General features: G+C 36.7%; 1 protein-coding gene across 7 annotated transcripts in view; it reads right to left on the reverse strand.

Moving 5' to 3' along the window:
- Nucleotides 1-14,918, reverse strand: part of CCDC91 (coiled-coil domain containing 91) — a 160,883-nt gene that overhangs the window by 35,338 nt on the left and 110,627 nt on the right. For all 7 annotated transcript variants that reach the window (XR_003927223.2, XM_030041178.2, XM_030041180.1 and 4 more), the window contains one exon: nucleotides 3,532-3,645. Coding sequence is in view for 6 of the 7 variants with exons in the window: in XM_030041178.2 (XP_029897038.1) it covers nucleotides 3,532-3,645 (114 nt within the window). In the remaining variant the exon portion in view is untranslated. The remainder of the gene's footprint in view (nucleotides 1-3,531; nucleotides 3,646-14,918) is intronic.

A 14,918-nucleotide genomic window follows, 5' to 3' on the forward strand; every position in this document is an offset into this window, starting at 1 on the left:
TTAGAAGGGCAAAAACCTCTCAACTTTGTGACCATGTTTTAATCCTCTGTATGGATGCAGAACAAAGTAACGCAAAATTATTACTACAGTATTATTTTGTCTCCTAATACTTTTACAGATATATACAATGGACAGGAACACCAACTATTGGGAGAGTAATAACTGCACTGCTAGGGCTCAATGACCCTCTGCTGAAGAAAGCAGTAAAGAAGCAGAAGTGAGAAGGGGTTGACCTTGTGACCAGAGAACTAGGCTAGAAAATTTGTTAGGGAAAAAAGAAAAAAAGGCCCACACTGCCAAGGGTCATCCTGGCCCCTACAGTATCTCCACCTGAATGGCAAATTCATGAACTGACTGATTCCTAATACAGCTCATGCTATAAATTGGAAAAGGATTACTCTAAGTGCTTCAAAATGACGCTTCTATGACCACTTGGGAAAGGAATTACCTATAACAGCAAAAGACTGGTTTGATAACCCCAAAAGTCCATTCCAGTCTTATAACCTTCCTATTCCAGAAAATCTAGTTATAAATAAAGCGCTTTCAGAAGCCAATGTCCAAAATCAGAGAATCTGACACGAAATGAATAGAACACCCCACAACCATCACTACATGTTTCTTTAAACAAACCCTGGACTTGTGAAGTATCATATTTTAGTCAATAATTACTAAATTGCTGGGGCACTTTCTGTGGTGTGTGGCTAAGCTACAGATTCTTGCTTCAGTTCTCACTGATGAAAGACTAATGAGAGACTGTGATAGAAACTTTAAGTTCTCTTTTGAATCCTGAGATGCAGTAGGTTAGACTGTTTCAGAATATGTACTTAATACCTGTCAGAATAAAGATGGTTTGAACTTGACCTTAAAAAAAAAAAAAAAAAAAAAAAAAATCAAACTTCATATTTCCTACTGTTTCTCCACTCCCCTACAAGTTTTTAAGTTTACTGATCACCAGGAATATGTAATAAAAAAAAAATTTAAAAAAATGGTTAGCTAGAATATAACTAAAGTCAGTTTTCGAACTGCAACAGGAGATTTCTATGGTTTATTTTCAATGTATATGTTATGTTGACACAAATGACTTCTACAAATAATTATCAAATCAATCTATTTTTAAAAAGACTCATTCCCAATCAATTCTTTCTAACGCAAAGTAAAAATTTACTATTATATGTAGTACAGTGTAATGCTCGACTACATTTATAAAGTACTGCAAAACTTGTGGGATTGTCAGATCCAACTTTTATAAACTGCTATAGAAATTCTTCTAAGAATCCAAGCACAGATACAACTGTACATGCTCATTAATATTTTAAAATATTTGTAGCAAATATATAACTGGGCCGATACGCAATTGATTTTCTTAAACTGATTTCACAACTATTATACTTTTGCTAAAAGAAAGTTTTAATGGAATAAATGACTAAGCAAGTTGCAAGCTACTTTGAAACCTTGTATATACTACTTTACCATGAGGGATGAAATGTACTTTGTACTATTACAAAATAAGCTGGATAAGAATCTGTTTATGAGTCTTTTCATGAAGCACTTAACCACTGCTAACCAAGTACAAATACTGTTGTGCCCATGTCCCATGGTTTGAAGGATAGTACAAACTTACTTTCAAAACAGTGATGATGAAACATATCTGGTGTACACTACCTTTGCAAGGGTGTAAGTGGGACTCTCCACATCACTCAAGAAAAAACCCATCACTGAATCTCAGCCAGGAAAGCGAGGCATTTTTCCCTGAGTTCCTTCCAGGAATTCCTTCCATAAGCTGTTACTTTTTAGTATAGTCCATAAAGTATATTTATTACTCTGACAGGTGCATGGGCTTTGACCAAGGTCCATTTACTCTGCCTCTTATGTAATCATATAGAAGCTATTATGCCAAATGATTTTGAGTTAAAACCATCTTCCACTCTCAACTTAAATACAGATAGACTTCATAAATCTTATGCCAGAAAAAGCTAGCTGTCCATACATATGTTTGGGTTTTTTTTAAAATGGAGTTAAGTGTCAATTGATCAATAAGGGAAAAAAGTTGACTGAAATACTTTGATATTCCAGAACTCGATGAAATGAATGGAAATTATGCTCCTACTAGAAAAGCCAAAGAGGATTTTGTTTCTTTGAAGATGGTATTTTCATTGTTTCACTGATTTATGAAAACTTCACAACAACAAGAGAGATTAACAGTGGTCAGACAATGGAATAATGGCAATGAGCTCCAACTGTGTGTGTAGGTGGGAATAAAGTGGAAGAAAATCTCCACTCCTGACGAAAATGGAAACCTAAGAGATTAAGGACAGGTAAGTTGCTATTGATGTGCCTGCAGGAAATCACCTGTCAATTCAAAATGGCGTGATCTAGCTGTCAACAGTGACGAGTCTGCATTAAATGCACTAGATGATCTGCACTAGTGGTCCTATTAACCAATTTACCTATGATACAAGATATTTTAATAGTAGACCCATTTTCACTTTCCCCACAGCTTATCCTTTGTAAATGACCAACTTCAGATATCAATAAGCTCAAACATCCTTATAGATTGTGTTTTGCCTTGGACATCTGTTTAAATGCCTTTGCCAGTAAGACCCATACTGCTAAATGGAAATTTCTCCACGCACAGCATAACGGAAGAGAGCTCAGCCAACATTAATCTTAACTAGTAGTAGAGTGAAACTTCTGAAGTTAAATCCTATTTCCCATACTACTATTCAGCCCATAAAAGTGGGGAAAAGAAGAGGCCAAACACATTATTTCTACTTCCTTCTCAGGACAAGATTACCAATTAGATTCAAGCTTAGTGATTTTATTGATAATACTGAAATCACTGAATTTGATCTTGCGCTGCTATCGCCCTATGAAAGAGCATTTTTTTTTTTTTTTTTTTTTTTTTTTTTCTAAAGAGCCTCAAAGGGGAGAAATGTGTTATTTTTTTCTCCTCCTACTGAAAACGAATTGAACTGTCTTTTAAGTTACATTTTACTGTTTATACAAATGAGTATATATAAGCATTAAACTGCAAGTATATAGCATTAACAGAATAACTGAACCCAAGTTTCAGAACATCACAACATTTCATAACAAGAACAGTGCACTGACTATAAATCATGCTCAATAGAACACCAATACATTTTCAGGCTGTCATATAATATGGGTTGAGAACATAAAATAGCATGTGTTATTGATACTGAAATACTTTCAATGAACAGAACTCAGATCACAATTTGAATTTGACAGACTGCATTTATGCCCCATCTTTAAGTTAGTGTAATAAGAAATACTGTAAATTTCAACCCATGTATTCATTTCTGCTTTTCGGCTTGTGATGAACTTACAATTCTATAAATATATATGAAGAAATATATCATAGTAACAAATTGTTTGGAAAAAGGAGTGACAAATCTGAACATTAACTCCTGATTCTGTGTCCTTGTGCATTTTAAGACAGGTTTCAGGATTAATAAACTTCTCCAATTTCTCACTGCATGAAGTGAAACCCATTAGCCACTGGTAACTCACCCTTTTCTGCTCTTTAATATATTCCATCAGTTCCTCTCTTGTCCTTTTCACTGCTTCTTCAATTGCCTTTTCACTTCGTTTTTGCTCCTCCATTAACGCTTCCTTGACAATTTCCTTTTTAAAAGGAAAACATGTGAGTGTAAGTATCAAAAGTATTTCACAAATGTAATACAGGTCATCCCTTTCATTCCTACTAAATTTTTATCATGACCACATTCCTTTCTTAGTGACAGTTATCCTAAACGTATGCAATATCTTCACAAAAATTTATAAATTCAGTACTTTAATCACTAAAGGGCCTAGAGAAGAGCGAAATAATCACTTTAACGCTGTGTTAATAGGTGCATAATGTTCCCTGAGAGCAGAAGAAAAGGAAGCAATACAGGTATTACATTCCAACTGAAGCAGGGATGTACTAGTTGCTATTAATAGAATAGAACGGAACAGAACAGAATAGACTATTTCAGTTGGAAGGGACCTACAACAATCATCTGGTCCAACTGCCTGATCACTTCAGGGCTGACCCAAAGTTAAAGCATGTTGTTAAGGGCATTGTCCAAATGCCTCTTAGACACTGACAGGCTTGGGGCATTCACCACCTCTCCAGGAAGCCCGTTCCAGTGTCTGACCACCCTCTCAGTAAAGAAATGCTTCCTAATGATCAGTCTAAACCTCCCCTGGCGCAGCTTTGAACCATTCTCGTGTGTCCTCTCACTGGATCCCAGGGAGAAGAGCTCAGCACCTCCCTCTCCACGTCCCCTCCTCAGGAAGCTGTAGGGAGCCATGAGGTCGCCCCTCAGCCTCCTTTTCTCCATATTGCATGGCTGTTCAGAACTTACGTAAGGGCTGTTCTAACATCGCAGCAAGCAGAGTCCTAATGACAATAAATTTGTTTCCAAACCTTGGGAATTATCAGGGACATTCTGTACACAACAGTAAAAAGCAACAATGGATACCACCCCTCCACCCCCACCCCAAATTAGCATTACCTTACACCAAATCTGATTCAGTACTAGAAATGCATCACAGTAGAGAAAGCCAGGAACCACTTCTGAAAACATCTGTATCATCTCCAGTATAACTTATCTGTGTAAGTTACCAGCTCAGGAAACAACTTCCTGGACCAAAGCCACTGTCCTAAAACTTAAGTCCCAGCATCCCAAAGCCACTCATGCAATAAGTGATAACTTTGTTTAGCCAAGTGTTTTGTTTCTGAAATTCAGGAAAATAAAGTGACAAACATAAGATTCCTGAAAATGAACCATACCAAAATGTAACATTTTCAGAAAGCTACAAAACATCCAGTAAAAATAATCACACAATGTTAAATGATTTGGAGGGGAGACCAAAAGGGAGACGGAGTGTCTCAGAAATCAGAAACACTAGTGCACCTGTAGAACGAAGTGGGGATTTGAGACATGCGCTTCTATTAACAGGATCACCAAGCTTACTTAGTGCGTTCACATTTAGCATAAACAGTAAGATGTAATCAGAATTTCATAGGATGAAATTTGTTTTTCTTTTTAAAGAATACAAATATGCCATATTTGTATTCCTAATAGCTATTCAGAAATATTACTTCAGAAAAAAAGGTTTGGGTTTGGGTTTTTTTTTGGGGGGGGGGGGGGGTGTTTTGGTTTGGTTTTTTTGGCAAGAAGCTCCACAGTCCTTCAATAATACATGCATAAAAATTGGTGAAAAAACCCTGGTAACTGTTACAATACTCATAGAAATTGGAAATAATGTTGTTAGGTTATTTTTTTTCTATGGGCCAAAATTCACCTCCCCTGTTACTGCACCACAGCCATGCACCACAGAGATAGCTGAACTCAGGATCCAGTGCATAACAAAATGAATGGGTAAGCAAAACAGATAGGCCATGTTGCAGCTGCTGTGAGGGAAGGTTTGGAGGGCAGCACATGGAAAAGACGAATCTCAATTTCCCCTCTAAGTGCAGACTTTTACAAAACTCAAAGCAATGCAGCCATGGAAAAATGGAAATAAAAAAAATTGAAATAATAGAAAAAACCTATGGTTCATAAAGGAACACACCAAGACTTCTAGTGTATTTATTCACATATATGTTTTTTTAATCAAAACTTTTTGAAAATGAAAAGTAAATATACATTGACCATCTTCCTTATTACTGTTCACCGATTAGACATAACACTGCATTACTAGCAGGTGCTGAAAAGATTTGTCTATAGGTTTGCTTGACCGCAGAGTAATACAGACATTTTATGATACATATTTACAACTGGGATTTGTGCGAGTGGGGAAGGTTGGTCTATGGTTTTTCCTTCCCCCCCCCACCCCGATCTCTACTGGCCAAGGACCAAATGTCTAAACAAAGTTGAAACTCTTTCTTTTCCTATATGCTACACCATCAGATGTGATCCATCATCCGTTATTAACTAAATATTAAATCAGAATAATGCCTACTAAGCAACACAGTTTCTACACAGAAAGTAAAACTAAAAAACCTTTTTCACCACTTCGGTAAGAAAAAAGATAAAAATCAAGGATAGCTTAATTTTTTTTTTTTTGATTTAATTATTCACAGGCTTTCAGGCTCTTGTCAAAATGACTGAGTCTACCTTGTACATACACTGTCAGGTTTAGAAGAAATCAATTACTTTGCTGCAGTACTTAAAGTATTGAAAGCATTCAGTTAAAGCACCATGCTTATTTATATGGGAATAATGACTGACATAAGGAGAAATACATAACTTTACAAATGTTTGAGAGATAGAACGACAACCATTTTATTGCTGTCTTTACTGGTTTAAGAAACATTTGTCAACCTACAGTGACACCTGCTTTAAATACAGAATCTCAGAATGCTAACTTATGCATTCTTGGTGCTTTACTATTCTGTCATCTTTGCAGAAAGTATTTTTGCAGGAACTCAATGGTACTGAATGGATTCACTCTGGAGAACAGGTGGAATTCTAAGGTTTTGGAAGTAGAAGTTATTTATGAAGTTACATGATTCATCTGTACATGTAAGAGTGGCATTTAACCGTATGCTATTAGTGTACAAAATGAAGAATACCACCACTGAATTGGACCAAACCCCATTTTTTTAAAGACTCTTCAGTGAAAGTGTTTCAACTGAAAAAGGAAATGTTATTTCTTACCTTTAGCTATTTACTCCTTTTCAGCCAAAACTGAACAGTTTCTGCAAAACTATACTCCTGCTATCTTTATAACAGAAAAAGTCTAAAAACCCAAATTTGAAATGCACAACAATGTAGTCCCCACTGTTCTGAAATACAGCAAATATGAAAAACCATAGTTGTGAAAAGTGATTATCATTTTTTCTACTTTAATTCAGTTTACCGAAGAAAAATCCTGAGACAAAGGTCTCTTTCACTACAGAACTCTGGCAAGACTAACAGAAAAAGTAGCAGAAAGTTACATATTATAGAAATATGCTGTTCTTATAACTATATTCTCATGCCAGCTTAATTTGTCCAAAGGTCCCAAAATACTGTCTTGTATTAGAATGGAAAAAAATCCCATCATTTACCTCATTAATCTCTTAAAAGCAAATAACAGAACTGATAAGGTGCTATATATCTTAGTATGTAGAAAATTTTACATCAATAAAATACTTACAATCAATTAAAGTATGTTAACTTTCCTTGGTATCATGCTACTTGAAACACTGTACAAGCAAAAGTCCAAATAACAATACAATTAAATTCTATAAGTCTATTAAAATAAACCCCAAGAAAACAGAAACCACCAGCAATACTTTTATGGAAAACTATTTTATTACAGCAGGATTAAAACAGAAAAAATAAAATTGGAAAGAATTCTTTTCCATTTACAACGGCAAGTTCCCAAAATTAAGACCAGTATTAATTCTCTGAAGAATATACAGTTAAGGATAACAGTGAAAGCAAAGTTGTATAACAGCCTGTTTAGGCAATACGCAAAGCTTACCATAACTATGCTAGTTTTTACTCTTTGTTACCAATACTTATTTAAAGAGCAACAAGGTGATAAAAAAAAAAATTTCTAACATTGTATACCCTTATTTTTTTACCACAAGGAACAAAACATTACTGATTACTTCTATACTATTAAATAAAGAAGTGGTCTTAACTTTTTACTTTTTTTTTTTCCCTTTGTCACATTCACAATACTTACAAATTAAGAGTTTTATAATGAGATCCAAGGGTCCTCTTAGCTTCCCTAGAAATTCCAAAAAATGGAAGATTTAAGAATCCAGCTGAGTCCCTCACTGTTTTTCAATGCCTCACTCTATAGCACAAATGTTAGTTTTTCCTATATATTCCCAGCATCCAGCAGTTCAGAAAAATCTGAATAACCCTGAATCAGTGGATATTCCAAAATCCCAATATTTCTAAAAGCAAATACCTATTCAAAAATGTACCGGGAATAGCTAGTATGTTGAACAGCTATTCCCATTTCTTTAATCCCTGTGCTTTCTTTTGTCTTATATAGATTTTCTAATTACACAGTGGATGACTCAAAATTTGAATGAGAACAATTGCCATACCACATACTAAGTTTATTTTTAAGTGAACATAGTAAACAGAGCTTTACTTCAGTAAAGCCTTTGACACCGTTTCCCACAGCATTCTCCTGGAGAAACTGGCTGCTCATGGCTTGGACCGGAGTACGCTTTGCTGGGTAAAAACCTGGCTGGATGGCCGGGCCCAAAGAGTTGTGGTGAACGGAGTTAAATCCAGTTGGCAGCCGGTCACAAGTGGTGTTCCCCAGGGCTCAGGACTGGGGCCAGTTCTGTTTAATATCTTTATCAACGATCTGGACGAGGGGATCGGGCGCACCCTCAGTAAGTTTGCAGACAACACCAAGCTGGGAGGCAGGGTTGATCTGCTCGAGGGTAGGCAGGCTCTACAGAGGGATCTGGACAGGCTGGGTCGATGGGCCGAGGCCAAGTGTATGAGGTTCAGCAAGGCCAAGCGCCGGGTCCTGCGCTTGGGTCACAACAAGCCTGTAGCGTTGCTTGGGCTTGGGGAAGAGCGGCTGGAAAGCTGCCTGGTGGAAAAGGACCTGGGGGTGCTGGTTGACAGCCGGCTGAATATGAGCCGGCAGTGTGCCCAGGTGGCCAAGAAGGCCAACGGCATCCTGGCCTGTATCAGAAATGGTGTGGCCAGCAGGAGCAGGGAGGTGATCGTTCCCCTGTACTGAGCACTGGTGAGGCCGCACCTCGAGTCCCGTGTTCAGTTTTGGGCCCCTCACTACAGCAAAGACCTTGAGGTGCTGGAGCGTGTCCAGAGAAGAGCAATGAAGCTGGTGAAGGGTCTGGAGCACAGGTCTTATGAGGAGCGGCTGAGGGAACCGGGGTGGCTTAGTCTGGAGAAAAGGAGGCTGAGGGGAGACCTTATCGCTCTCTGCAACTACCCAAAAGGAGGTCGTAGCGAGGTGGGGGTCAGTCTCTTCTCCCATGTAACAAGTGATAGGACAAGAGGAAACGGCCTCCAGTTGTGCCAGGGGACATTTAGATCGGATATTAGCAAAAATTGCTTTACCAAAAGAGTTGGCAAGTACTGGAAGAGGCTGCCCAAGGAAGTGGCATTTAAAAGCCGTGTAGATTTGGTGCTTAGGGACATGGTTTAGTGGTGGACTTGGTAGTGCTAGGTTAACAGTTGGACTGTATGATCTTAAGGGTCTTTTCCAACCTAAGTGATTCTATGCTTCATCTACCACATTCTAGTTAACCAAAAGTACTGATATATCTTCTAAATATATAAACATTTATTACTTCATAATACAAAATTAATACAAGGTACATAATGAAACCAAAACTGAAATCTCACTATTTCAGACACATACTAACTATACTTATAATCTGAAAATCATCTCAAGAGTCACAGTCTGCCATGACAATGGTAATTCAACAGACAGATCATGTAGCCATCAGACTGCACAATCTCATATGACTGCAGACAAAGACTCGTACTTAGCGGGCTTCATCCCATTTGTATTTACCAGACTCCTGGTAATACTCCAGAACACTTTTATTTTTTGATGATTAAACTTCACCAACCATGCTCTAGGATGAATCATATGGTTCTATTACTCTGTGATTTGATTGTCTGTTTCTCAACTGATTTTAAACATTATCCTGCTCACTAATTCAGGGGAAATGAAATAGTACAAGAAAATGCACAGCTTTCTTCCCAGGCTTATGTCTTACAAAGGGACACTACAACCACTAACAATAACACTGAACTGGCTGATTTAGTTTGCACTACCCCTTACTTGCAGCTCACAATGGGCAAATGTAGACCTCTGTGTAACAATGGCAGACCGCTAAAGACTATCAAAAGACAGCTTTGCTGTGGTATCAATGAACTGGGAAGGAAACTCTTTTCTCCTTTCCATCTGGTTTTCAGAAGGCTTCAAAGAGTAAACATCATACAACACCCAGTCCCCTAGCCAACTCAGTCATGTATTTTTGCCCTGTCCTTCGAATTAATTAGTGACATTAGTTTTTCCTTCTGTGAAAAGAATCTTCACTCCTTCTGTATGACCTTTCTCGAAGTGCTCTCCTCTAAGTTCTCAAAGTCACTGACTTTGCCCTACTTCTGTCAGTCATTACAGTAAATTATCAACTGATATGCAGATTATCTAAATTCTGATATTACCTATCACTGCTGTTTAACAAAGTCTTAGCTGCATGCACATCCTGTCAGCGTATGTGCTTACTTCTCGTTCATCTTTTTCTTTGCTCTTCCCTGTCATGCTATATCTACCTTTAGATTTTATCCTAATTTAGGTTTTGGTTGCAAAGGTAAAAGTTGGCCCTTATTTCATCTTCAGCTAAAAAGAGTACAGCGTTATTTGAAGCTCTTAGTGTTATTTTAATAGATTCAAGATAATGGGAAAGCCCAGTTTCCCATAAGAAGCTGAGGAAGAGCACTCCACAAATTGCACTTGAGGTGCAACTCTCCCCTGCCCTGCCTTTTTTTTTTTTTTTTTTTTTTAAATATCTGATCAGAGGCTGGAGTACTACATTATAGTCACAAAGCTAGCTTCTTTACACGACTTTATATACATGTGCTTGACACCGGTTAAAACATTAGAATACCTAATAAAAAATAAAATAAAGTTATTCAAGTGCTCAACTGACAAATCATATTCAACCATGTATTAGGAATCAAAACCACATAATCACAAAATATATATCTGCAGGAAGACAGAAAGAAAAACCAGTGTATTATATATACCAGAGAACTCCAGTAAGTATTTAAAAAAAAAAAAAAGAAAAAAAAAAGATAAAAAAAGCCATATGATGGTTTGCAATTTTATAGGAAAATTCTTTTGTTTCCACACAAGGATCAGGTGGCAGTACTAAGTTTTATCTAGGAAATGCAACCACAGACTGCAATGTTAGTGGTTTTTCAGAAAATAGTAAACCCTCAAATTATAATGTCTGTGGTTATAAACTACTACAAACTACTTCTGAAGTCAGACATGGTTAAAGTCTGCATGCAGTGGACTACTCCTTTTCCAAACTTTGCAAGCATATTAAAAATAAACTGATCTAATGGCAGGGATCTCTTTCCACTCAGTGCTACTAAGTTGTGTGCTTCCTCACACACTCAAGATTACACAACATTTTCTTTTAATGAAAAATGTTTTTCTGTGTCCTTATGGAATCACCATAGTCTCCGTAAACACTGGACACACTAATGTTTCTGCAAGAAGGTAGAAAAACAAGAAGAAAGTGAAACTGAACATAATGGTTGGATATCCTCTTGAGAGAAATGTAAGCAAACACTCCCACTGAAAGTTGAACAATATAGTAAAGGCAATAGAAATTGGAGAAGAGGTCCTCTGAAGAGCAAGTTCTTCTCCAGCACATTATGTGATACTATATTATCAGTAGTCTATTTGGGTAGGAATCACGATAGTGAGAAAAAACCCAATGACTTCTTGTATGAATCCACAAGATATTGAACATGAACAGCAATGTTATGATAGTCCAGGACTGTTGCTGAAAAAATCTTTTTTTCTTCCCAAGCTTAACACTCTTTCACCCAATCAAAATCCTACAAAGTCTAACAAAGTTATTCTTGGAATTGCAATACCAAATATGCCATTTTGCTGGGTACTTCAGAAACACAGAATAAATGGAGTATTTCAAACTCTGCCTGCCCCATAGGATTCTGTAACCTATGTATAAGATGAAACAAATAACAAATGGACAAAGAAGGACTGATAGACTGATACTATTTTGTATTTTCTTTACTCACAATGCACTCAATACTCTGTACATCATAGATAAGAAGAGTTTTGAGGATGTATTTAAGGAAATTAAATTAATATATGTCACATGGAAATCCTCCCAAGTACAAAAGCATCATAAAATAAGGGAAAGCAATGCCGATATCATGTATGTTTTATAGGTAAAAGTTGATCTCCTAGTAACAAATACTATAAATAGAGTCAATAATGATGAGAGAGACACAAAAGCAAACTCTGAAGCAAAGACAAAAAGCAGTTTACAGTCTATTTAACAAAGAGTGATGGAAAGCCAAAGTAAAGGGCTGGAAAGTGATCATTATGGCAGCATTCTGAAAGGACAAACTATAATTATTAGGACAGGAAAAAAAGATGCATTAATGCAGGAAAAGTGGGAGCTTGGATGAAGACTGTACCTATGTTGTTAGATATGATATATCATGTCTTACAGATATGATGCCTAAATGGCCAGCAACATGTAAACAATTATATTTACAATCAGATCTGAAAAAAAAACCCATGATACAGTCCAGAGTAACAAGCAACACGGTTGGTGTTGAAGGTACTGAAGTATTTGGAGAGTGGGAAAGAAGAAAGGAAAGACCAAGATACCTATTGAATTTCAAGTGACAGCAATGCATTCATAAAGTGATATCAAAGAGATGTATCAGTGTTTTTCATGTAGACAGAAATAGCGCTCAAAGTGGGCATTGAGGAAAAAGTGAGTTAGGCTTCCAAATTCAATATGAGCCAAGTGGCATTCTTGCACAGAAAATCTAAACCTAGGGAGGCAATAGTTCCTGATCCTGCTAAAGATGCATGATATCATGGAATACCACAGAAAACTACTGCTGAGCAGCTACCCAGTGGTATCTTGTCTCTCCACAACATAGGGTTTCCCAAACTAGCCTATCTTCTGCCCTGCCAAAATTACCAGATTGCCCGTTGCATCACGCAGAACCAAGATGCAAGTTCTGCAAGTTACAGGAGGCATAGATCACTGGAAAAGAGCTCTATCTTACAAACAGTATGATGATTTCATAATAAAGTTGTAGGGAATATCACAATACACATCACTTAAAGTGGTAGAAGAAGAAACAGATTTTTGCACCATCATCATGGGAATAGCAGTTGAATGCATGTTTACACATAAGCAGTTCAGGAGAAAGTGTATGTATGAAAGAGATGAACAGACAGGATAGAAAGAGATTACAAGAGATCAAAGGAGAAAAGTTCTGCAAGGACAACCCTGGAAACTACTGTGTACAACACATGAAGAAAATAAAGACAGATAAGTAGATTCACAATATGTAACTCATTCACAGATTTCAAAATCAGGAAAGGGGCATGCACTTGCACTCAATGTTCTCTGTTTTTTGAAGGCAAGGAAACTGTGGTGCCAATAAACAAAATCCCATAGTTTTGACACTTAAAAAAGATATGTCAGGGAATCTATTTGCAAAAGTAGTCTTAATGGACAATAAAAAGGTAAGACAAATATATAATCCCCATATATTTTCTTTTTTCCTCATACTATCATGCAAAATATTCATTATACACCTACTGATTTGACGCAAGAGAAAAAAAAGAAGTGGTTTTTACAGTTTATAGGGCTAAGAAAGGGCCATTCCACAGCTAATAAATCTGACTGAAAGCTAGAGTGCGAAATAACTTTCCAGACAAACTTTTTTATTTAGTAGTTCTTCCAAACTTCTCAAGTACAGGGCAATGAGGAAAAATATTTAGACAAATAGTAAGTTTCAACAAAAAATTAACAGTTAAGTTAAGCAATAGTAGAAAAGAAACAAAAGCCAGTTCTTTAAGTATACAGCCAACACCTTCATGTTTTCACTTACTTATCTTTTGTTCGCTTATATATGACCAGGTGTGGAAATCCTTAAGACATTCAATACAAAATTGATTCACGCTTGCCAAAACTATCAACAAAAGCAACAAAAACTATCCCTCAAGCAGACGAGCATGAATACCAAAAAAGTTTTAATAATGTAGAAATTAAGTAGCCAATCAATTTTTAGGATTAAACACCATGTGTTCTAGACATTTTGCTTTTACCTTCTAAGCAATGGCATATACTGGTATTCACAAATTCATGGAAAAACATTAAACATACTTTAAGCCCATACAGTACACAAGAATCAATTTTCTTTTTCCCAACTATTTAGATGTTTGCCAGTAAAATTATATTAATACATTCCAAGATCATGAATTATGAATTTATTGTTCTGCGAAGAACACCACCACATGAACCCTCAGGAGTGTGAACACATTCAACTGTCTTGAATGCTTAGAGATTTACTCAGCAAAGACTATTGGGAAGTTGACATTATTTTCCATAAGCCTTTTAGTTAACTTTTCTTGCAAAAATATTTTTTCTTTGTATATCTCAGTATATCTCAGTTGTGGCTTGGCTGAATGAAACACTGCAGCCTCACTTTTCCTGAAATACTTTCCCATTGGTAAGATCATTTTGCCTTAGTGCTTTTGCTCATGTCCAAGTGGAAGCAGAGTTTATGCTAGTTCTTTTAATAAATTAAAGGCTATTTTTCTAATTATTTGCAGCCTTCAGAACACTTGAGTCTCTAATGTATCTACTGTGTGGATTATGGCATTGATGAACTCGGGCTCTTTTTTCCTTAAGAATTAGGGTAAACTACAGTAGATTATACACAGCATTTTAAATTTAAGCCTTCAGGAAATGACAAAGGTGATTCTTTGCTTCGAGTGCTTTAGGAGAGTTATTAATTTCAAGCTATGACATGGACCTGAATTTCCAGGGCTCACCCTGCAGCTGCCAGCTTTCATTTTACTTTCAATGAATTTTCTTTAAAACAAAAATTGTGGTGCATAAATTCTCTTTAGTGTCTTTTGCTACTTCTCTCCCCCTACCCCCCCCCCTCGATTTCACCTCATTTATGTAATTGAGTATTTACCTTTGTAAAAAGGTAACAACTACCATGCAGAGAGCTCTGTGCATGATAGCGTTATAGCTACAGCAGCTACTGCTATAGCTACTCTGCATTGCCCACTAATTATAAATACAATCTATCATCCTTCTGTTTTATCCAAAGTTGTATGGATCTCATCATCCTATATCCCCAAAGAATTTTCTGATTTTAGTT

The sequence above is a fragment of the Aquila chrysaetos genome, chromosome 17 (assembly GCF_900496995.4).
Source record: "Aquila chrysaetos chrysaetos chromosome 17, bAquChr1.4, whole genome shotgun sequence".
NCBI lineage: Eukaryota > Metazoa > Chordata > Aves > Accipitriformes > Accipitridae > Aquila > Aquila chrysaetos.